The following is a 25,229-nucleotide window of genomic DNA, read 5'->3' as shown; positions in this document are numbered from 1 at the left end:
AAGGCCGAATGGCGACGCGCTATATATGTACATGTACATACACACATATGTATATATATATATAGACGCTTCGTTATATATGTCCAAGGAGGATTTTCCTGTTCGTAAAAGAAGCATTGAACGTTTCGAGTTTTAAACACACAAACTCTTCTCGTTTATTTAACATACACGCACACATACTCTCATTCTCTCTTTTTTTCTATCTTTCCATTTTTATTCTTTTGCCTATTTATTTATTTATATTTATTTGTTTGCTATCGGTCTTTCTTGCGCACGAAAGACACACGTGCAACTTTCTCTCTCTCTCTCTCTCTCTTCTCTTTCGCATCGTATTTATGATTTTTTTTTAACTTTTTACATATTTATGTAGTATCTCATGGCAATGACATTCTTTACACATTCATGGTCCATGACAGCTTTGCATAAAATTGAGTTGAGTTGGTTTTTTTTTTTTATATTTTTTTGTATCTTTTTCATTTATTTCATTTCATTTCATTTCATTTTATTTTATTTTATTTTATTTTATTTTATTTTATTTTATATTATTTTATTTTATTTTACTTTATTTTATTTTACTTTATTTTATTTTACTTTATTTTTAATATTAGTAACAAAATAGTAAGCGATGTTTTTTTATCGGTGTCCTCGCGCATGTCCGGAGAATTATTATAAATGAATATTTTTTCTTTTTTTCTTTTCCGATCGTATATTTATATATGCGATCTTTTTAATTTTGTTCTTTTTTTTGTTTAAAGATTTTTTTTTCTTGGACAATAGCACACTACATATATTTTGGTTTCTATAGAGAATAATAAAGTATCTACATATACATGCACATATATATATATATATACGCATATATACATATACAAATAAGAGGAGACATATACATATATACATATATATATGTTCGCGTCAAGCGACACGAATCATCATCATCATCATCATTATCATTATCATTATCATTATCATTATCATTACCATCATCATCATCCGGACACGCATCATCACCTACATACATGTATGGCGTGCGTCAAGCAAAAATCCAAGATTTTTCTTATTCCTTTGCTTTGTATGTTTTGTTAACATTCAATTCTAAACGCGAGGAAAACAGGCCGATAAAAATTGTTAAAAATAAGTTAATCGCGTTTCAGATACTGCTTTCTTTTTAACTTTCTTTTGAAGGAATAAACAAGAAAAAGAAAAATTAAAAAATAAAAATAAAATACTTTAACAAAGAAATAATCTTAGTTTATGAAAGATAAATAATAAGAAGCAGTTTAAAACCATTACTCTTGGATTTAATATTAATAATCGAAGCTATTGATATTAAATATATGAAATAATCAGTCGTATGGTCGTATTTGTTAGATTTAGACATTTTGTTAATTATAAGAAAAAAATAATTAATCATCTCGGATAGTATTGCTTGGCAACGCATTTTATACCCACAAAAAGGGAACTTTGGCAACATACTAATAATTGGCAATAACATTCTTTCTTTCTCTCACATACATAAGTATTTATATATATATTTATTTTTTCTCAGCTGGGCAGTACAGCCTTTTTCTTCAATACACTTTTTTTTTGAATCCTTCATTAATTATTGTTTTCTTTCTTTCTCGCACAATCACACTGCATTAACTCTTTTTCTTTCTTTCGTCCTTTTCTCATTCTTCATCGTTCATCGCTATATTCCACATAACAATCTAATTAATATTAAATCGATTGTAATTTCCATAATGATAATAATAGCTATTAAATGTATATATTTACAATACAGAAAATCGTTCATCACTTTGAATAACAAATTGTACAGTGATACAAGGCTAACAGTGAGATCGCGGCTCGGATCATTCATTATTTTGAATCCTAACCGAGCTTCTCTCGATTTTTACTAATTCTTTTTACAGAGTTATGATATATGTATCTATTCGCTCATATATCATCGTACAATCGAATTTGAATCAATCCTTAAGGACGAAGCATATCTTGGAAGGAACGTCTAATAAAGTACGATATGCATGTAGAAAGTTATTAAAAAAAAAAAGAAAACAAAACGAAACAAAATAATAATAATAATAATAATAATAATAATAGTAATAGCAATTAAAAAAAAAAACAAAAGAAAAGAATAGAAAGATTTTTATAAAGATCGACAGATAATATTTAAGAACTTTCAAAAACATTTCTCGACAATAAAGTTCTGTATAATTGTGATGTGTATAAAACGACGAACGTTTCTTTTCTTCCTTTTTTTAAATACACTATAATAATTAATAATAATAATAATAATAATAATAATAATAATTAATTAATTATAATAATAATAATAATAAGGGAACTTTGACTCTACGTGCAAAATAATTGATATGACCTGTGACTGTGTTTTTATATGACGAACTGATACGTTTTAAAATGAAAAGAATAAAGAAAAAAAATCTTTTACAATTAAAGGATCAATGGCATGAACAATAATGCATAGGCCACATATTTCTGAATAAATGCGAGTAGCCTAAACGTATAAGAAAATAAAGCATTTGTACTTTTGCTTACACTGTTAAAGAATAATAGTGACAGTAAAGAGAAATAGTTCGCTGCTTTCTGTGTGTACATAGATTTTTAATCATTAGTTAATATCTCTTAACAACGGTTATTGGTTGTAGATTCGGAAACAAAGATAAATATATATATCATTTGCATACATGGCAATTTCTTTTATTTTTGCCTTTTTTCGCACATTTAACGAAATTATTAAAATATGTGTATTCTGGATGCAATGTGTAGATTAGCATAGCTGCCCTCCTACGCTAAATTATTTACATATCATTATTTTATGGTCCTATTATTTTCATGAAGTACATCTGCTTGTTTTCCTTAATGTAACTACTCTGTGTGAATCTTGTTATTTTCAGCCATTTGAACCGGTCAATGGCACGAGCTGATATTGTTATCTATTATTTTACTTTACTTTATTTTAAGGCGATGAAGCACCTGACTTGAACAGTTTTATGCATATTGGATTAAAAGTTTGTCAAAGAAAATATTATCCTACTTAAACGAGACACGTGTTTTTTAATAGATTTAACTCCTTTGATGTCTTGGGGATTTAAAATTGCTTAATTGATCTAATTAAAAATATTATATAAATGTTATGAATTTGAAATTTACATTTTATAAAATATATGTAGATTTTTAAAAGCATTTAAATGAAACAAATAAATGTGATACGAATACCAATCCAACTAACAATCAATATAATATATCTTATGTAAATTATTTCTTTATATTTTTTGATTATGAGTAAACAAAATGAAATATATATGTATATATATTGGTCCAAATGATCTTATGTAGCAACTATACAACACGTGTTATGCAATAAGATTAATTGCTGCATTATTGTCTAAATTAAAAATTCTGTATTTGCAATATTTTAAATATACTTCCACAATTATAATTTTGCTCTTAGAGAAGATTATATTATCTTTGCACTAATATCCAATATGCATTTATATCTCTCATACTAAATACTTAAACTCTCTTTGCTAGTTCAAAGCTGCACCCCCAGCTGGGCTTATATATTATTGAACAAACTAAAAAAGAATATCAACAAAGTTCATTTCTTTTTTTCTTCGCACTCTCCTACATAATTTCGATATTACGGAAGAAGAAAACAATAACAAAATTTATTAATCTTATATATTAATAGTGATTGAATTTCATTAATATTAAATAGATGATATTCATCATGCTTCCATAAGAAACTTATCACACGCATAGGTAATATGTTATTTAGTTATTACCATTAATGATATATTTTTCACAATCATTCGTGAATTCTATATTCAATTGGAGAGATTGCTGTCACAACTAAACTACTAGATAAATTTTTATTTAGATTATATGAAATTGATAATAAAAGATCACTTAAATTTTTAAATTATTTTATATTATGGCAAATATTTATGATCACAAATGACCAACACTGCAGTACAAGTACCATTGTCATTAAAAAAGAAGAAAGTATAGTAGTGTAATCTGGAGTTTAAGCAAGAAAACTATAAATCTGCATTTAACCAGCAAAGCTATGTATTCTCATTTGACATAAATGCGTTTATCATATGCAGCTTAATCGCGTGGATTTATATGAACAAATAATATAAAAAAAAAATTATACAAATTTGATATTGAATAAAAAACATTATTTTTATATACGTGAAATCAGAGATTTATAAACAAAAATGAAAATAAAATATTATTTCTTTTCAAATGAGACATTATATATCGTGTTTGTATATACTATATAAGAATATATATAAATAGTAATTTGTTGTAATATTTGGATCTTTTTAGGAACACATCTTTTACTTTTTCAAATAATTGCTACTTTGACGTAACAAGAAGTTATTATCTGAAGGAAACTATGAAATATGACATTCTAAATTCAGTGCTTCTTATTTCAGACTTATATTATATATATATAATTAATCTTAATTAGAAACACACTTAAATTTCGGAATATAATGCACAATTTGTATAACGTGCTTAAGTCAATGAAATTTCATATATAATTATCACACAATTGTGTACAGCAATCTCACTATCGAAATCTATTAATAAAATAAATGATTACCTAGGTAAACTGCATACATTCACACTCTCAATTTAGATCATCACAAGCAAGAATTTTATTATTATTATCATTATCGATAATTAATAATTAGTTATTTATTACATAAGCGAGTCTGTGTAAAAATTTAGTGAGTTTTGACACATTTGCACTCTCGGTATCACTGTGTGAAGAATCAGTTCGATTTTGGAGCGCAACATTTTCGAAAACCAATTTATATGATACTTTCTTAAATTATCGTTTACCACAGCTGGAAGAAGTCACCATTTCACGGAGAAAATTGTTCCATATCAAGTTAATTACACTGTTTTAATATGTTACACATGTGTTTTAATGTCTCTTAGCACTTATTTTGACTTTTTCCTAATGCACTTTGCAGTGTTCTTTACTTTTCATGATGCTGTCTCTCAAATAAAGTATATATACTTTTAGCTTTTCACTATTTTTTCATTTTTTACTCTTAGGGCTTCGATGAAAATTCACTAATCACTTCAATCATTCCGAATTCATATACAAATAGGTAATTCCAGCTCATAAGATATTAAGACATTGATAGATTGCCTGATAACAGTTCGATGTACATAGTTAATGCAACACATTATTTATAAACTACCCATTGGGTTTTTATATATGATGCACTAAAATGATGAATCTGTAATTTTTAAAGGCATCAGCATTAAACAGTCCTTGCAGTGTAAGCATCTTAAAAACTGGCTTAATTGCAATATAATTTGGAATCGTCTTAAATCCATTAATATATTCTTATGCAATTCTTAAAGCCATACGTTTATTAGATGGTGCCCCAAGGATACTTCTCTAAACCATATGCACAACCGTAGTATATGTGCATATGGCTTATATAATGCAATAATTACCTTCTTTTGATGAGAGAGGAGCAACATACACATTTCTTATTATATTAATTCTTTATCTCCCATTGAAGATGGTGTTATGAATGAATATTATTATCTCATATGTTGCTATGGTTTTTGCAAAAATTGCGTAAGCATAATCTATGTACATAGATGAAAAATGTATCCTTTCCAGTCTCCATTTTTTTTTGGTAACTGACCTATTTACATTATTATCTCTTGAGGCACACTGCGCCATTCGGCTATGCTGGTATAACATTAATAATGAAATCCAGCTTCAGACAACAGTTGATGTGTTTTATCAAAATCTTGATAAAATGTTATAAGTATTTTTATCCATTACATCACCTTTTCAAATATGTTATCTGATATTTAAGTTAAATAGCTTTCCCGAATGTAATAATATGTAGATAATAGTTCACTCATATCAAACTGTATATAGTATATTTTTGTTTGTAGCATTGAGTCCATTTCACTGCCCACTGTAATATTGTATTCTGCCTGTTTCTGCTGTCTCTCTCATAACAGCATCCCACGCTATGTTCATGAAAACAAAAGAAGATACAAAAAAAATGAAAACCACATATATTTTAATGTATAATAAAGTTATAATAACATAGATATAAAATGAAATAAAATATAAATTTCATAATTACACTTACCCAATCCAACAAACGAGACAATTTTATCGTGATTATAATTCTGTATATTCACATCTTCTTCAGGTGCTACATATAGCATTGCAAAATCTTCCTTTGGTTGATGATTGTATTTTTCTATAATTCCAGGAGGTGGAGGTGGTGTTGGTGGAGAATACATTGCTGGTGGAAACCTTGTTGGATATCCAATATATGTTAAAGATGGAACCATAACAGAATGTACTGGTTGTTGGGCCACGTGAGTGTTAGGCGATTGCATATGAAAATTTGGAGGAAATTTATCATATCTCACATGTTTATCGTAGATAGCAGGTGGTCTATCAAAATTTGGAGGTGGTTTATTAAGAAGTGGTTGAACCAAAGAAGGAAATGTAGGATTTGCTGGTGGAGTCTCTACAGAATCTTCCGAGAGTAAAAGTTCATTAATCTCAAACCCAAATGTTAACTCAGTTGGTAAATCACTGCCTTTCAGAAAATCAGATGTCTCATCCAACAAGATAACTGCAGGTCTGGAAGAAGTATTGTTCTTCTTTGTAGATCCTTGTGTTTCTACGGATTTCTGTACTTTATCATTTTCAGTAGATATTAATAATTTTGATTTTTTATTTTCATTATCCTCTTGATTATCTTGCTTTGTATTATGAGATAATATAACTCCAGATTTTCCAGATTGCTCTTTCGCAATTTTCACCATTTTGTCTACCTTTATATGTGTTTTAACAGAGTCTACATCAGCATTCTGTGCTTCATGTATCGGCTTTGGATTATTATTCAATCCTTTAAGTTTTGTAGCCTCATTATCATCTATTATCGATCCTATAACATTAGCTTTGGTTTCACAATATACAACAGGACTATCTGTGTTATGTATCTTCTTGACATTTTCATCTTGATATCCAGTTTTCCTATAATGTAATTCTTCTTGTTGATTTTGTATATTTTGATTACTTTGCGAATAACTTCTCCTATTTCGTGGATTATTTATTTTTGTATTCGCAACAATATCTTTATTGTTATTAGAATAATTAGGATTGTTATTTTCAGAGTCGAATGAATTATTAGTAGTATTATTTAATTTAGATTGAATTGCATTTGGTATTGTCTCATTCGAATGTGGATTACAGTTAATTATATTCATATGCTTTTGTTCTTGTTGCGTCAAACTTTGCTGCATTTTTTCTATATCCTGGAAATATTTGATAACTTGCATATTTTTATTAATCGCCTCTTCTTGAGCTTCTGCCTTCTTTCGATCTGACGAGTTCTTAATCTTTGACAAAGTTGGAGAAGGTGGTTTTTCAAAAGTAAGACCAACATTGTGAACATGATTTGAATGTGCAAAACCATGTTGTTTTGGTTTCCTATCGGAGTGTTGTAATTCATCCAAACTTGGATAATAATCTTGAGGTAATTTGTCTGGTTCTGAGGGGGTTTTAGATGAAACTCTTGGCCAAGATGATGTATTTAACATACTTGGAACTATTGGCATATTTAAAACCGAATTATGTGACATATTCATAGTAGCCATCCGAGCTATATCTGCGTAACTTGCTTGTGGTGTTCCTCCCGAAGAGGTTGCTGTTTTTGATATATTATGTTTCGAGGTATTTGATGTAACGGGTAACGAATGGACTGAATCCAAGTCGCTGCTATCAGATTTATCGCTGTAAAAAAATAATTTATATACAAATAATTCAACAACAAAAAATATTTATATATATAAAATATTTATTGTATTGTACCTTGGTGGCATACTGCTAGTAGATTTTCTTCTGAGTTCTGGCGATAACGGTGCTCTATACTCGTTCGAAAATTCTCTTGGATTTTGTAAATATGATCCAGTTGTTGATAAGTTTTGCGCTCTACTACCACTGGAACTTCTACGTTGTTTTTTAGTCTTCTTCTTTTTAGTAACTATTAAAAACTCGGGCTCCTGTTCTGGTTCTGGATTAACTTTTTTATTAGAGTTTCGACGACTAGTATAATCGTCTCCAGTATCATTGCAATATATAGACTGACCCTCCTCCGTTCCCCAAGAACGTCTGTCACCACGGCAATCTACCGCCGCATCTCCTGTACTTCTTTGTTTCGCACGACGTAATGCCACATTAATTGTACCTTGTAAAGAACGTTTTTTAATATAAATATTTTACATTATTTCACATAAACTGCATAATTAACACGTTCGGCGCCAAGCGTGATTCGGTTGAGTTTCTCGCGGGCCCAAATTTTACTGTCAGCGCACCAAAACGGAAACGGAGAAATAAGCGAGAATACCAACAATGTAACTCGAGTAGGTCCGTGGATTGTCGATTATCTACATTTACAGAGCCTTTGACCCATAAAAATGATACATTGTTTAGTTCCGAAATAAGCTTATTTTAGATTTTGGATTTGAAACGCTTATCGCTTTCCCTGGGAAGCGATAATTTGATGATGACGTTGTGAGTTTTAGATAAAAACACGTTGTGAGTTTTAGAAAGTAATATTTATAATATCCTACATATAAATTAATAAAAAGTAGAGTGCAATTTGTGTACTTTTGATATTTTTATGCTGTATATTCTATATTAATACTTCAGTGCTTGTTCCATTAAATTTGTTTTCAAAATGCAACTAAAAATCTTATTTAACTTGAACAAGAAAAGCGTCACCCATATATGGGTGACGTGGTCCCCACGGAAGCATACCCATCATTCAAGTACGGGTGACGCGGCGCCGAACGTGTTAAACAAAATATTCGAACTTACTACTATGCTGACTGGAGATACTGCTATCGCCACTAGAACAATTGCTTTGTTCTGCGGTAAGGTCCTCGAGTTTTGTTTTTGATATTTCCTCTAAAGAATTAGATTTTTGTAACTTAGTTGATAATTGTTCTCTTTTAGAATCCTTTTCTCTTGTCCTCGGTTTTGTTCCAGAACTAGATTTCACTCTAACAGGATTACCAGTTTTATTCTTTTTACCTTTAGATTCTTTGCTTTCAATGAAGTTAAGTAAACTATCAATATCGTCCTCATTACGATGTCCTACAACGCTTTCAGCGGTATAAACAATAACATTAGGTTCCTGTGTATGCTTCTTTCCGCGTTTCTTTCGTTCTGCATTATAATTTTGTACAGCATTACCATTTTCATCAAGAGATTTCTTTTCCGCAGAAGAAGTTGCATCTTTCATTATGGCATACTGTGTTGTACATCTTGGAAGTTCTATTGGGAAATAACCATTAACATTCTAATCTTATTTTTTGAACAATTAATACAAATATCTTACCTAATGCATTATTTTGAATCTGCCATGAAGCTGGCATCATGGAACATAAACTTGAGATTCCTTTTCCTTGATTATTGTTAGTACTGTTTCCTGAACCACCAATAACACATTTCGCACTATTATAAGTTTGAAATGGAAAAGCCCCCGTCACCTCAGCACTAACTGATATTTTTGATTTATCCTGTTTACTGTTATGGTCACAAATCGGAAATTTTATCGTGGTATCTACAGGAGTCTGAGCTATATCAACAGTAGCACGTGCTATAAATTGTCTACGTGGCTCAATAATTTTCATTTCAATTCCCTCATCTTCAGCATCTAATGAGTGAGGTCTTTGCTGTACCCCACTTGTTGTAGATCCAACATTCCTTTCGCTGAGAGCACCTACCTATAAAAAGTAATTTATACACATTCTAATTATTTTTTAAATATTTTTTTGTTAGTAAAAATTTTATATTTGTTCTCTATTTATTATTTGAAATAAATTGAATAAATATCCTCAATGTAAATAAAGTTCATGTATTTAAAGAATTTGAAATAAATTTTCTGTATTACCTCAACATAACTTAAATCAATAACAGTGTAATCAGATTTATACTCTGGTGGTGGATTATCTGATTCAAGCATCTCATTTGTCCCGTATTTTCCTTTACTGCTTTTCTTCTCGCGTTGTTCACTTTCGGATTCGTAAAATCCACTTACGCTATCCCTTTTATTATCTTTTTTGTCTTTTTCTTTGTCTTCTTTTTTTGATGAAACACTCGATGATTTATCTAAAGATTTGGACTTCTCCTTATTAGTCCAATCATATGTTGTTCTTTCTTCAGAAAAACCCTTCTGTAGAAAATCATGAGAAGAAAATACGAATTGTAGTTTATAATGATTTAAGATGTATAGAATATAAAATTATAGTACTGAATACAAATTTGCTTTTACGAAGACAATTGATACAAACCTTTCTGTCAAATATGAGATCAAGATTGGCCAAAGAAGCAAGGCTGTGGGATGCATTAACATTAGATGGCAGAGATCCACCTTCTCTTTCCCTAGCAGAAACACTAGGACCTGTGTATTTCTTATTCTTTTTTTTGCCACTTCCGTAAGTGTGACTAGAACCAGATGTTAGATAAGCAAAGCTACTATCAAACTCTGATGCAATAGGTTGTGCTAAATTCTGCAATGAACCACCGTGTCTGTGACGTTCTGATACAGAATCTCGTTTATGCCTTCTACGAGTAGAACCAGGGAGACACCGTGAATTAGTCACTACCCTACGACCTTCTTCGGTCTCATCAGCTTCAGCTTCTTGTAAGAGTTCCTATAATCGGAAGATTTCTTTTTCTAATATTGCCTTTATTTTCTGTTAACATTTTATATAACCATATTATTATTATATTTCATATAAATAATATAGGTTTGCTTTACATTATGAAATTGAAATGAATAAAGTGTTGTTAAAGATTAATTACATCGATAGGAAATGTTAATACTTAATTTTTGTTAATACCTTAAATAAGTTAGATTTTCCTTCACGATCTTTAGGACATTTATAAGTTATAGCTTCGTTCAGTAGTGCACGCAATCCATCATCATCTAAAGTAAGAAGAGTTGGTTTTCCCTAGACAAAAAAAATAATAAATAATACTATTAATATATATATAATTATATATATAAATTTATTAATACCTGCATATCTCAAACAAGTATTATATCAATATTTAAGGTTAAATAAAAACATTGTAAGATCAGTAGTATATATTCAAAGAATAGTCTGATTTGAAAGAGTTGTGTCACTAAAAAGTACTTGTATTATATAAGATACAAGAATTAACTAGCATGACTGTATTTTCTCATTCATGCATAATTTCAGATTTTTTACAAAATTGCATACTATACAAATATATTTTCTACAATTAGATTAGTGATAACACAATTTAGAATAGAACGTCTTAAACATCCATATATGGTAAGGAGAATGTACTCAGCAATTACAATTCAAATAAGGTAAGTATGTCAATTGGTTAACCAAAACTTCAGAATCAATTCTATTTGGAAAAGATTTTCGCAATGTGCATATAAAATGATGTTTTGAAGTCAACTAAAATAATAGATTTAATCTGTTTGTATCTTAAAATAGATTTTTATGTACGTATATACAAAAAAATAACTTTTGCACAATGATGTAATTAATAAAAGTTATTTTTTTTTTTATATATATATTTCAACAAAATATAAATAAGGATCTGATGAATAAGAAATGTCGAATGATAGAATATATCAAAACAATTAATCGCTTAAACAGTTATTATTCTTATGGTATTAAAACTGACTCGTCAGCGTATTAATTGTGGAGAGAAACCCAGAATAAAAAGTTTCAAGTTTAATGTATTGCATACGTTTCAAATATTTAGTAACTCTTTTTATACGACGTTGAATTACAGGATCAACAATATTATTATCCATACTTTTTTTCTGATCATGCTAATATATATAATATTAAAGATTATATTTAAACTATATAAGAGTATTAATAATTGAATGTATACTTGTAATATATGAATTTTCTCAAACTGCATCAAAATCATTTATATGTTAGGGTTTGCGTACAGTATTATATATATTATTTGATCTGTTATCATAAAAAATAAAATTTTTGGTTAGATGTGTTATCGCAGTTGGTACATTCAATTGTAATTTGAATTCACATAACCAAGTGTTGAAAATTAAGTATGGATTAACAGGGGAAAAAATTCATTTTGTGCAAATGAATACACATCGTATCATTGTTGATAAATCTATAACCATTATTATAAACTCAAACATGGGAATAAAAAATAATAAAATAATGGTTCCTGTATAAAAAAAAAAAAAAAAAAATAATTAGTTCTCTTGTCAGTAGGGCAAACGTATGGCATGAAAAAAATCATTGATTAAGAATTTTTAAGGAAAAATAATATAAGCAAAACGAGGTCTCGTCTTTTCCTTATTGAAAGAAAAATATAATAAATAAGTAAATAAATATAAATAGATATTAAAAATTCGTTATATTCAATCTGTACCTTAACACCAAGATTTGGCAAAGTTAGAAAGAAGACGAATGGCAATAAGAAACTCTTCGGTTAGTTCCACCGAACGATAGAAGATCGCCGTTAATAATGACGCACCGTTGTCGAGTAGCCCTTGAAAAGAAGAAAGGATATCCAATAGCTGAATTTACCATTGGGCAGAAATTAAAATAGGACACGCAACGAATGGGGATGGATTTGGGCTTGTCCAGAGATCAATAGACGTTCCACGATTAGCTCGATCAAGACACGAGATATCGGTGTGACTTACAAACGAAGGAAAATCTGCTCGTGGCAGTGCCGGCACGGAAATTATATTTTTAGAGGGCACCTGGGTCGGACCGCAATCGCCTCTCTGCTAAATTCACTCACTGTTTTAACGATAGTTATGAAACCGTAACGATAGATTTTTCTACATAATCCGAGTCACAAACAATATACACACAAGTGAACATGACCATGCGTATTCGAACAAAAACAATTAGAATGATAGTTTGCAAATATACTGCCGATTTAAGTATTTAACGAGCGGGCGCGGCGCGCACTTCTCAGCATGGCCGCCGCCATTACACTGAAATCGTAACCGTCTCAGGACCGTAACTAGCTTCTTCTTCTCCCTCATTTCCGCATTGCACTATTTTTTCCTCTCTTTCTCTTACTTCCTTAATCTCTTTTGCGGATATCTGATCATTGCTTTTCATATAAAATCCTAAATATGCAAATATTTCGTTAAAGTTTTTCTACGTCAAAAAATAAACATATTTCCTTATTAAATATATTCGACAAATCTTATTGGTGATTATGATTGCTAAAGACGTGAACATATTATACATATTATTATCTACTTAACAATTCTTATCGTATGTGATTCAGGAATTTTTATTTTTTTTCGTTTATAAAATCATTTCATTAATTATTATATTGATGATAATAACATAGAAATAAATCAAATAAAACGTTGCTTGATTAGATATATATAATATATTATTTTTCTTTATATTTACGATAAAGAATAGAACATAAAATTAATAAACAATTTCAAACCAAATTGTTGTAAAACTCTTTATGAGCTTGATACTCAGTGTCGTATCAATAAAAAATGGTGCCACAAGTAAAATATATATATACGAGATATTTTGTATTAATGAACACTTTGCCACATATTATTAACCTTAACCATGATATTTTTATGTACGCTGTTGTTTCTTTTTTCTTATTTATGCCTAATTTACGTATGTTTTAAAAATATATTGAGAAATATCGATGAGAAAGTGACTAGCTAATAGCTGACTGCTAAAATCAAAGTAAAAAAACTGTACAAAACACCAAAAGAAAAAAAGAAAAGGCACAAAAAAGGCCAAAAGAAAAAGCAAAAAAAAAGCGACTACCGATTTGAAGACTGTTTTGAATACATTACGTCACATATATTCCATTGGTTCTGAACATGATAATTGATTTTATATCATGACGTGTTTAAAATTATCTAAATATGTACACAGCTCTAACTAAAGTATGTCCAATTGGGAGTGATTTTTACAACACACAAGACTTTGGTTTAATTAACACAGATAAAAAACGCTTTATCGTAATGAGATTATGATATATTCTAATTTTACGAGGTTAATGGAGTCCAATAAAGATATATATACATATATTAATTATTTTTAGACAAACTTGATTGGATAAAAACGATTTGTCATTAATTTCTTTTAGTATTATTCGAATATTCATGAGTGAATGGAAAGAATCACAAAAATACAGTCAATAAATTTTCTAATATATTTTTTTTATCAATATCCTCGAAGATATGAACCAAAATAATTCAAGTTTTTAATAATTTTTCGATTTATCTTTATATATATTTGTTTATGCGATTATATTAATAGTTTTCAATAGATCACGAATTGATGCATTGACTTCATAACTTTCTTTACTAAAAACAAAAAAACAAAAAAGAAACAATAAAAGACAAAAAAGAACAAAAAAAGAACAAAAAAATAATTAAAAGATAAGAGTATGTAAAAAATAATCCTAGTAACAATCTTACATCTGCGATTTTTTTGTAGGCCTATCAAAAAAGAGAGAAAAAAGAAAGAAAAAAAAAAAGAAAAGAAAATGAAAAAACATAAGGTAAATGTCGAACAACAATTTCAATAACAATGACGAGCAGAGAGATATTCGCTGCTCACCTTTTTATTGTCAGAGCCGCTGTTAGGTGTTGTACCTTGACCGTTTGTAGGCTCAGAAATTGTATCGATACGCGGGTTGCTAGTTGCTTCGAGATTAATACTCTGAACTACCAAGGCCTCTGGCGTACCGAGTATAGTATTTTCGGTAGCCGAATCGTTGCCGATTTCTGTTCGACCGTTATCAGTGTTGCTTTTGTCAGGTGCAACCGGTTCCTGACGATGGTCCGGCCCTGGGGACATCTTGACGTTGATTGACAGGACCGTGTCCGCCGTGCTCATAGTCTCCTTGTCATTCTTCGCAAGATGTCTTTTGGAACGTTTTAGGCGTTAGAATAATAGCGAGAGGAACATCAATAACGATTCTAATGAAAAATGTTTAACGAAGTATCGCTTACGATAATAGTTTCATACGATTCTTCATATATAGTAACTTTGTTGTGATATATTTTGAAAATGTGACAATGACAGCGAAACAAGCACGAATATTTTCACGTTATAAGATTGACTAACGCTTTATTCGCTGAACGTCGACACATCGTAGTTCTTTTATCATCGACTTACGAACGCGTGCTTTTAGAACAGTCCGTTCCCTGATTCGTCGACGACAACGGCAACGACACAATTGGACGTACAGAAAGTATAAGAAGAATAAGGAGAGCTTGAAATGTTTTTTTTTTCACGCGCGTATTGTACGCGCACCGGGAATGACAAAAACGGTATCATCCATTCCGTCAAGCGTGCTTCCAAATCTTGTACTTTCCCTTGCACTTGATCTTTCGTTCCAACACTTCACTCATTTCGTAGTTTATATTAAGGACATATCTTCGAGGTTAATTGAAACACTCTTTCTACATCTAACTTAATTTTTATCTCACTTTTGACTAAATTAAATAATGTTCACTCTACTTTCATCATTTACCTGGTTAAACCTAAGCTGTCCGTTCTCCTTTGACAAACGAAATTAATTTCGCATTTTAACGTAACGAAACTGTACGTCTATATCAAGATGTTATATTTCCTGTGCGTCCCTTCCAACACCTTTTTTTTTATCTACGCTTTCCTTTTTTCACAACGCTCGACCTCCTTCCATTCACTTGAAAAAGAGACGACTACGACGGCGAAAAATTGATATTCGCGGGTGTTCGATGCGACACTAAGTAAATCCAAGATGGCCGTCGTACGGAGAGCGGTACGGAGAGCGGCACGTACGCGTCAACCGGTTACGACTTATTCGAATGCAGACGCACAGTGTCCAAGTCCTCTCCTCGAAAAGGTTTCTACTCGTGAAAACGAGTACATAGCATGCGTGGACGGAGTACGAGGACGGGAGAGCGGATCCGTTCTCGTGCGTGACCCGTTGACGGCATCACTCTGTTTCGCGTTCGGTCTTTCGGCCTCGAACCAGCCGCTTTCTCCCTTACTCCTATCTTTTGCTTTAGATACCTTTTTCTCTCTCTTCTTTGCACGCACCAGTGTCGTACCACGCACTCCTCCTCCTCATCTTCCGTCTTTTTCTTTTTCCTTATTTCTAGCTCGATACCTTATATGACACACAAGGAAGATTTCATGTAACTTCAAGGCAACTCTGATCAAGCTCACTGACACTTTCAAATCATTCACAGCAACTATCGATCGTGCCAATGTTCACCTGTGTCAATTGTCCGTTATACCTTCGTACCACACTCTTCTCGACACGATCGTAGTAGAATATTCTGCCTATACAGATAGAGAGCAAGAGCAAGAGCGAGAGCGAGAGTGCGAAAAAGAGAGAAAGAGAAAGAGGGAGAGAGAGGGGAAAGAAAAAATCAGAGAGAGAGAGAGAAAATATATGAGGGGGAGATCATGAAGAAGAGGTAAGGATATAGACGTTACCTCGTTGTCTCTTCGTTTTTACAGCTCGATCATGTATACCAATCACCGAAAAATCTTGCTTAATGATCTATGGTCATTGATCGCATGTCTAACAAATCACGCATTCAATTTCACTCGCGCATGTAAGTCAAATTTTTAAAATCGTATATGTCCGTAACATTCGGTCAAACTCGGCGGTAAAGCGTCGTTTGTCTTTTGCCGTTTTCAATTGTTTCTTTCTTGTCTCTCTCTCTCTCTCTCTTTTTCTCTTTCTCTACATCTTTCTCTCCCTCCCTCTCTTTCTCCACTCTTCTTTAACGAACGACAGGAAAATGTCGATTGCACTAAGAAAAGAGAAAGATCATTTAAAGGCAAAGAATATGTGTCTCTCACACAGTAAACAATTTTTTTTGAGATGCAATAAAAACGACGATTGCAATTTGCGCGGAGAAACACAACCGATCAGACGCCGTTTGGCCTCCGAAAATGTCGTCTGGTTTCAGGGACGTGATCATTCAGTGTTGCACCTCGTACTGAATGATTCGTTACCTCGCATCATCAATCTATTTTGTCTACACATTCTGAATATCTTTTTTTATTATCTTCTTTTTTTATTATTTGCTCTTCTTTGTTGTCAACTAAATTTTATCCGTTGCAGTCGATACAGTTATGCGTAAAATAATATCGAAATAATTTTATTTGACAGTACGAACTGTCACGTTTACGTTTCTGTAATATAACGATGATTTCTCATGGAGTTACGTTTATTGACTTGACGATTTTTTTGCAAAAAAAAAAAACGTTTAATCGGCTGAATAAATATTTTTTTTCCGTAGAAATCTATAAAGAAGAATTTGAATGGTTTAAAAGTTTATGCGACGATCCTGCTCCATAGCAAATTTATGTGCGTCACAAAAGTCGATAACTCTCGAACTCGAAGAAGTTCATACGATTCGATTGTATCGATTCATTGACGTTATCCGCTAAAAACCTAGATTAAACGGCGGAGAAGCTGCGATTAAATGCAGTAGTGAAGTACATTTACTGAACGAAACTGTGAGTGTTTAGATCTATAAATGTTATTAGATAAAATAAACATTGCAGATTATTAGAATAAGAGTTTTCTTCTTTTTTTCAGATAAAGATTTTTCATAGACATTACTTTATACCAAGCTAAAAATCAAAGACGTAAAAATGATAGAAACTGAGAATATTTTCTTGTTCGTTCCTAATATTATAGGTAAATAAAAATGTTATAAATACGATATAATATAAATAATTTTGACAACATTAGAATAATACTAATATGCATATTGTATGCATTTAATGTAGATAATGCACAAAATAAAAAAAAAAATTTTAGCATTTAAACATTAACTTAATTCATAGTTTTTTATTAAAAGGCAACGAACATTCAAAGCTGCTAATGATTTTAATAACTGTAGTATTTAAATATGAGCTAAGATTTGGCAATAAAGTTGTTATTTTAATTGAAATTTAAATTGCACATGTAAACTTTAGAATATTGTTATATTGTATAAGTAATGTAAATCTTATCGCAGAAGTATTAGCATTTGTATGACTTCTTATATATTGATTAATATCTGTGTACTATTCTTTATATGGTATTTTAATACTTTTTCTAAATATAATATTATTTCTGTATCATTAAAGAAAACTTTTTTACTAACAGGTTATGGAAGAGTGATCTTGGCTTTGATATCTTTTTATTTCATGCCAAGTAATTATATTATTGCGTCTTCGTGTTATATTATAAGTGCTTTATTAGACGCAGTGGATGGCCATGTAGCCAGATACTTCAATCAAAGCACAAAATTTGGTGCTATCTTAGATCAATTAACTGATAGAGTTGGTACCATGTGTTTGTTGGCAACTTTATGTATGTTTTATCCTTATTATAGTTTTTGGTTTCAATTAAGTATGGGTATTGATATATCTTGTCACTGGATTTATCTTCACACGTAAGAATTTACTGATTTACTAATTAATATTGTTAAGGGTTATATTGAGATACATATATTTTCTAATATCTTAAAAGATATTATATATACACATTGTTATTAATTATTAGCAATTACTATACAATGATACGTTTACAGAACATTACTACAAGGGAAGACGAGTCACAAATTTATTGACATGTCTGAAAATCCAATCATGCGAATATACTATACCAACCGTACCGTTCTATTTTTCATGTGCGCTGGAAATGAAATGTTCTATGCTACTTTATATCTTCTTAATTTTACCGAAGGACCTATTTGTGAGTAATACTTTTATATAGATAACTGTACGCAATTGCATCAACTAACATTTTAAATTATATTTACATGTGATAACGAAAAGTTAAATGGTATATTTATATAAAATGTTACAGTAGCCGGTATAGGAATGTATAGGATACTGATGTATCTCTCAGCTCCAGTGGCAATAGTCAAGTCAGCAATCTCAATTTTGCATGGATATGTATCTTGTATCAATATGAGTATAATTGATCAGAAGGAACGTCAGGAACATCTTAAAGCAAACTAAAATGTCTTGCTTACATATATTACTTGCTAGTCATAGTAAATGTGATTAATTGATCTTCCTCATTTATAAAGTAACATATATTTAAAGGATGCATTTCAATATATATATAAATATATATTATACTTTAACAAGTATATCTTATTGAAAATATAATAAAATTATTTATTTTTCATATTATAAATAAACACATTTAATGTACTTGCTTCAAAATTTCTTTCGCATTATAACCTAGATTTTTTTTTTATTAATTTGCATCGAGTGAGTATAATATCTTTACTTAGTTGTAGGTTAAACAAAAAATATATTTTTAATAAATATATTTTATCTATACAATAGAAATAAGGTATAAGGATATTGTCCTAATGACGTCTGTAAAATAATTTGATTTGACACTCAAAGAATATACACCTTTACAAAGAATTAACTAGCGATGTAACACTATTATATATGTATATTTTTCATTTAATTATGAATATAAAGAAATGAAAAAAAATTTAAGTGAATGATAAATATTTTTCAAGATTAAGTCGTGGTTGTTAAATGTACTTTCATTTTTGCTACTATACCAAAAAAAAACAAAGAAAAATTACAAGGACACGTGTTACAATTTTATGTTAAAGACTATTCATAATGAATATAAATATTTCGTATGCATTATTTAAATTGAATAATAATTATATATGGATTGTTCACACAGTAATAATATTTCAATTGTGTTATAATAAAAAAATAAACTAACCTCAAAACTCTCGATTTCATTCTCCGTCATGACCAGTCATGTTTGAGCGCCATGTTCTTTACTTTAAACACACGCGCATGCTACTAAGTTAACAAAGTTAGCACAAGTTTTTTAGTAAGAATAAAACTTAACACAATAAAACTTTATATATATTCACTAAACATGGTACGAGATAAGGAATTCCTTAGCATGGATGATATTTTTTTTACTATGATCGAAGTATATGAAGTAATGTAGAATATTTATAAAAACAGATGAAAATTTGGCGTACCCGTGATAAAGTAAATTACAATGAAGGAGTAGCGCAGTGTCGCTAGTTGGCCACGATGTAAAATGGCGCGTATTTTTCTTATTTGAATTTATTTTTCTAAATTACTAGTCGACAAAATTATTTTTGAAGAAAGTATTAAACTCTTAGGAGAATACCATGAATATTAAAATAACGAAACTCCAATAAAGGATAGATGCTCATATAAAAATTTGAAAATTAAATTAAAAAAACAATTGTAATGTTTGAAATAAAAATTATTTTTGGCATTTATTAATGTATTTCTAAGTAAATTTCTTTGTATACATTCAGTATATTGCCAAAAGATTCATTTATGATATTGAACACTCATAAATAATAAAGATTAATTTATATCGAAATTTGAATTATAATGAAAGCTGATTTTAAGACGCACGTTACTTAGACATTTTTTACTCATCTCAGAGAACTATAAGTCCTTTAATTATCGAACCTTTTTCTTACCACCCTGTCTATATGAAATTATAATAATAGCTGTATCTTTATAAAGTTCTTTTGAAAATGTTTATAATATATTCTTACAATATACTATACACTTAAAATATATATTAAAAAAAAAACAATTTTTCATAATCTTTTTCAAAATATTGTAAGTAACAGTTATCTATTAAAAAACACACTTCTTACACGCAAACACAAAAAATTAAAAAGACTGATTACTACGTAACTCACATAAGAATGTTTTCGTTATTACTTTGAAGCTGCTTGGTAAAAGTAGTCTTACATTTATATAAAGAGGAAAGCTTTGTATAAAACATATAAAACTGTCATATATAATAATAATAGTAAAGAATTTGTGCTTTTCAAAAACTTACAACTAACAGTAATCGATCTCTTACAGCTTAAATCGGTAACAAAGAAAATGTTATATTATCCGGTCAATAACAATGCAGTTAATAAATTAATCTCGGAAAGCGATAATATTATTTTCCTTAAAGTTTAAATCTGCTCTTGAAGGATAGACGACTTTCAGATTACCATCTGTGTCAACTATTTTGACTTGCTCTACTTGTAAATTATGATACTGATTATTTTCATTATCTGAAGGTGTACAACCAATGCCTGTGATAATTAGTTCTTTTAAAAATTCATCTAGTACATTTCTGTGAAGAAAATATATATATCATTTAGTATTTAATATTAATTTATATAGAATTTTGTGAATTCATGTAAGATTTTATTTTACCTGCAAACTTGATATGACGTGGCACTTGTTACTTCTACTAACATATTTTTTGTTGTTGGCAACATTTTTGTTAAGTCACTATTACAAATTGGTGGAAATGATATAACTTGGTCTTTAGTGTCCACGAGACAAGGATATAGTGATTTACCTTCGAGTAAATACAGATATTTGTGTATACCAGAATATACATTTCTCTTCTTTTCTTTACGTAAATTATCAGCCTCTTTTTGTAATTGTTGGAATAGTTCTATACCGGTGTAATTTTTATTTCTTTGTAATGGTTTTATTTCTAATTCCAAAGGTGGCTTTGCTGTATATGTTAAATCACCTAAATTATAAATGACATATTGATATACATTAAAATTAAAGTTTTATTAGATGTTATTATAAAATAAAAATTTCAATTGAATTTAACTATGTATTAATGTTTGGATTTAATATTTACCTGGTACAATTTGGTCTAAATCATGAGTGGCTATTGTAGCAGCATTTCTTTTTTCACATATTCCATCATGTAATTTAGTTTGTAATTGTATAAATTTTTTTAATGTGTCCGCTGTAAATACTAAATCTCTAATAATGCATGCAGTTATGAAAGGTCTAACACTTTTCACATGTTGGGTGATTTTTATCGATAAAGTACTATCTGATGTTTTCAATACTTTCAATTTATGTGCTAAAGCATCTATCAGAGCTGCAGCATTTTCGCTTTCAGATAATTTATGTCCCTTTTTCCCTTTTTTGGATTTACTTGTAACATTATTGGAAGGATTTTGTTTGGGGCAATGTAATTTTACATATTCTAGTACTTGCTTTGTATGGCACTGGTCAACTAACTTTGATAATCTTTTATCCGTCAAAGAATTATTTTTTAAATTCAATTCTTTCAATTTATGACAATCTGCTAATTCACCAGGAACAGCTATAAATGCAATAAATATATATATAATAGGTTGTATTAACTATTATCCAAAATTATTTCGTGATGTATACAGTACCTGTGAGTAGATTATCAGCTATGTTGAGAACTTTTAAAGCTTGCAGACGAGATATTTCCCCAGAAATACTTTTAATCAGATTCTTGTTAACATGGATTTCAGAAAGATGGACTAATTCGATATAACATATATCAGGAAATGCTTGCAATTGATTGTTAGACAAATCTAATGTAGTCAATTTAAGATTTTTCATTTGACATGGTATAGATTGCAATAAATTAGAACCAAAATTAATGCTACTCAATTGAGGAAGATTTCCAACTGCGTCTGGCAGAGAAGTCAATTTATTTTGCGAACAATGAAGAAATTTCAATTTGGTTAATTTTTCAATAGACTCAGGTAGTTTGTCTATCTCGTTCGAATATAATACCAATGTAGTAAGGTTTTGTAATTTTCCTATTTCTTCAGGTACTTCTCGAAGACACGTATGGGTTATGTTTAAGTAATTTAAATTGTGAAGATCAAAGAGCATTTTATCCAGACCATTTTCAGCAATCAAACGAGAAATTGACGGACCGGTTAGAACTAATTCGTGTTTATTTTCATCAGCTACTTGTTTAATAATATCCCATGAATTGTCAAAAGCCATTATTGTCAATTATATTTCAAATGTATATTATTGATAATAGAACAATGCTTTAAGTAAGGTTATACGTTGTATATTATAACCAAATTTTCTTATTTTCCAACGATTGTTATTAATGTATACACACTTATTCAATATAAGTAAATATTCTTTTTTTTATTTGTTAAATGATTCGTTAGATGTATTAATTCAAAGATATAAATAGGAGAGATAATTCTTAGTAACTCAGCCTAAATAAGACTGCGTAGATAAGACAGCGTATATATTGTAGAATATGATGCAATATACATTACTTATATTATAAGCGTTAATGTCTCTTCTCAATTGTCTTTCTTAATAGTCGTTGAACGGATTATGTTGATAAAATCATTTTTAGTATCACTAAACAAGTGAAATGCCGACAGAGGATTTGAAAACACAGACTTGAAACGTTAAATTTTGCCGCTACATTAAGACTCTTCACAACGATTATTTCAAATCCTGAACGACTTCAGCGACATGCACGGAAAAAATATAAACTAAAAGTGCAACAGGGGATCCATTATGCACCTCTAGTATTGGTGCATAAATTTGTGTAATTTACATCAATGTAATTGTAGTATGAGTGAAGGTAGGGCTTATGAAAGTGTAGATTGCAACCCCATATGGGAACGAACGAAGAGATACGATGCGACGTAAGGATGCAATGAATGCATCTAGTGCAAACTCTTTTATATATTGCGATTTCTATTTGGATGAAAATAAAGAAATATTGTAAAAAGCTATTTAAACACCGATCCTTAATATTTTTCTGAAACAATATAAAATAAAAATGACGTTAAAACAATTATTGTTTGTTAGGTGTGGTATCTGCAAAAATATAAAAGTTATTAAAAAACATTATAAAGTAATTAGTTTCTATGGATGAAATAGATAAAAGGAACCAAGGAAAGGAATAAGAATATGATATTAATTAGGAATTTAAAAGAAACTAATTACAATTATAATGTTTATGGTAAGCGGTCTTTGGCTAGATTTTACTTGCAATGGAATGTTTAACATATAAAATATGTTAAACATTATACTGAAAGTAAAATACCATTGCCCAGGTCTAACCACGAGGAGGTAACCGCTTCTGAAGACCCGGGATGTGCATCCTGAAGATGTCCCCATCCGAATTAAATTAAAACCATAGAAAATTAAAGCTCCGAGAACGTTTTTTTATAAGCCCCACTTTTAGGCCCCACCCTAAGAGTTTTATTCGGAAAATCCTTGCAATTATTATCGAGATTGAATAGAAAAGTGGAATACCAAATATCAAAATGATAAAGAGAGAGTGAAATATGAATAAAATCGAAAAAACATGGAAGCTATGAACAAATAAAATACATCAAAAATACATGAAAAATAATTATTACATGCCTGCGATGCTAAGGGAAGAAGAATAAATAGATTAAAATTATACATTTAATTATACAAATAATTACCTTACACTATACTTTACTATGACTAAGTCCTCCTGTGGTCCTCGGCTGGTCCTGTTTTAGTCCTGTTTTGGCCCTCCTCTGGACCTCGTGTGAATCCTCGTGTGGTCCTCGTGTGGTCCTCTTCTGATCCTCCACCTATTGAACCTGCAACAAAAAAAAACAAACGGGTATGGAAGAAGAAGAAAAGTGGGCCCGGAAACGAACCTGAAAAAGAAAAAGAAAAGAATATTTTAGATTTGCAAAGAATCAAAGAATGATCCATGGTACCTATAAAAACATGCAAGTGCATTAACAATAATTTTTCTCACGAGTGCAATGCAATATTAAAGTAATAAACATATTAAAATATTACCGTTTACCATAATTCAGTCGACTTCTGGTCCCCCTTTCACATAATTCATCCTGCCAATAAAATATAAAGAAAAGGATCGTTTGGTGTGGGTGGAATTTTAGGTAAGGACATGATTCTATCCTTGGGAGTAAGATAGAATCAAGGCTCGCGTGGGCAGGGTCGCATCCCTGAAGTAGACCTTTCTTCGAAAAGAAAGAATCTACCCGCTACCCATTGAAAAAAATACTGGAAACGAACCTGAAACAGAAAACAGAACAACCAATGAATGCATCGAAAGCATATTCCTTTTCTAGGTCAAAATCCAATACTTACAAATGCATTGGAATTAATCACATCCTGAAACAAAATATAAACGAAAATAAATTAAATATATAATATAATAATTGAATAAATCTTAATACCTAAAACAATAAAAGAGACATTAAAGAACATTATAAGATAATTAGTTTCTACGAATGAAATGAAGAATGAAAAGTGGGGAAATTGTGTGTAATAGGAAA

At 30.0% G+C, this 25,229-nt stretch overlaps 3 protein-coding genes across 4 annotated transcripts; 1 reads left to right on the top strand and 2 right to left on the bottom strand.

Annotated features, from left to right (window-relative positions):
• Positions 1–2,601: 2,601 nt before the first annotated feature.
• On the bottom strand, positions 2,602–20,076 carry LOC122520208 (putative uncharacterized protein DDB_G0277255). Of its 2 annotated transcripts, XM_043640251.1 has the most exons (11): positions 16,564–17,407; positions 15,087–16,407; positions 14,692–14,998; positions 10,945–11,055; positions 10,393–10,755; positions 9,993–10,274; positions 9,438–9,825; positions 8,915–9,373; positions 7,907–8,282; positions 6,168–7,828; positions 2,602–6,042 (listed from the first exon to the last, which is right to left on the bottom strand). In XM_043640251.1, the coding sequence occupies exons 2-11, from the start codon at positions 15,110–15,112 to the stop codon at positions 5,978–5,980; spliced, it is 4,038 nt and encodes a 1,345-aa protein (XP_043496186.1). In that variant the 5' UTR covers positions 15,113–16,407; positions 16,564–17,407; the 3' UTR covers positions 2,602–5,977. The 2 variants fall into 2 exon arrangements, with proteins under 2 accessions (XP_043496186.1, XP_043496187.1); XM_043640252.1 differs by lacking the exons at positions 14,692–14,998; positions 15,087–16,407; positions 16,564–17,407 and adding an exon at positions 19,835–20,076.
• On the top strand, positions 17,507–19,684 carry LOC122520234 (CDP-diacylglycerol--inositol 3-phosphatidyltransferase). Its single transcript, XM_043640306.1, has 5 exons — positions 17,507–17,598; positions 17,681–17,782; positions 18,236–18,524; positions 18,663–18,826; positions 18,941–19,684. The coding sequence occupies exons 2-5, from the start codon at positions 17,737–17,739 to the stop codon at positions 19,093–19,095; spliced, it is 654 nt and encodes a 217-aa protein (XP_043496241.1). The 5' UTR covers positions 17,507–17,598; positions 17,681–17,736; the 3' UTR covers positions 19,096–19,684.
• Positions 20,077–20,809: 733 nt separating the features above from the next.
• On the bottom strand, positions 20,810–23,858 carry LOC122520218 (leucine-rich repeat-containing protein 47-like). Its single transcript, XM_043640278.1, has 4 exons — positions 22,326–23,858; positions 21,773–22,249; positions 21,328–21,655; positions 20,810–21,244 (listed from the first exon to the last, which is right to left on the bottom strand). Exons 1-4 carry the CDS (start codon positions 22,912–22,914, stop codon positions 21,043–21,045), a joined length of 1,596 nt encoding a protein of 531 aa, XP_043496213.1. The 5' UTR covers positions 22,915–23,858; the 3' UTR covers positions 20,810–21,042.
• Positions 23,859–25,229: the final 1,371 nt, after the last annotated feature.

This window comes from Polistes fuscatus, unplaced genomic scaffold, assembly GCF_010416935.1.
Source record: "Polistes fuscatus isolate 324 unplaced genomic scaffold, CU_Pfus_HIC Scaffold3, whole genome shotgun sequence".
Classification (NCBI taxonomy): domain Eukaryota; kingdom Metazoa; phylum Arthropoda; class Insecta; order Hymenoptera; family Vespidae; genus Polistes; species Polistes fuscatus.
Note: the sequence above shows the minus strand (reverse complement) of the source record. Positions and strands in the feature narration are given on the sequence as shown.

Bases quoted from the DNA above. Each gene is read 5' to 3' on its own strand.
- LOC122520208 (XM_043640251.1), bottom strand. From the start codon at position 15,112: ATGAAGAATCGTATGAAACTATTATC. The intron at 10,275-10,392 runs GTTTGTATCAAT...GATTTTCTACAG, and splicing joins ATCTCATATTTGACAGAAAG to AAGGGTTTTTCTGAAGAAAG. The intron at 9,374-9,437 runs GTAAGATATTTG...ATTTCCCAATAG, and splicing joins GATTCAAAATAATGCATTAG to AACTTCCAAGATGTACAACA.
- LOC122520234 (XM_043640306.1), top strand. From the start codon at position 17,737: ATGATAGAAACTGAGAATATTTTCTTGTTCGTTCCTAATATTATAG. The intron at 17,783-18,235 runs GTAAATAAAAAT...TTTTACTAACAG, and splicing joins GTTCGTTCCTAATATTATAG to GTTATGGAAGAGTGATCTTG. The intron at 18,525-18,662 runs GTAAGAATTTAC...ATACGTTTACAG, and splicing joins CACTGGATTTATCTTCACAC to AACATTACTACAAGGGAAGA.
- LOC122520218 (XM_043640278.1), bottom strand. From the start codon at position 22,914: ATGGCTTTTGACAATTCATGGGATATTATTAAACAAGTAGCTGATGAA. The intron at 22,250-22,325 runs GTACTGTATACA...TTGCATTTATAG, and splicing joins AGCTGATAATCTACTCACAG to CTGTTCCTGGTGAATTAGCA. The intron at 21,656-21,772 runs GTAAATATTAAA...TTTATAATTTAG, and splicing joins TTTAGACCAAATTGTACCAG to GTGATTTAACATATACAGCA.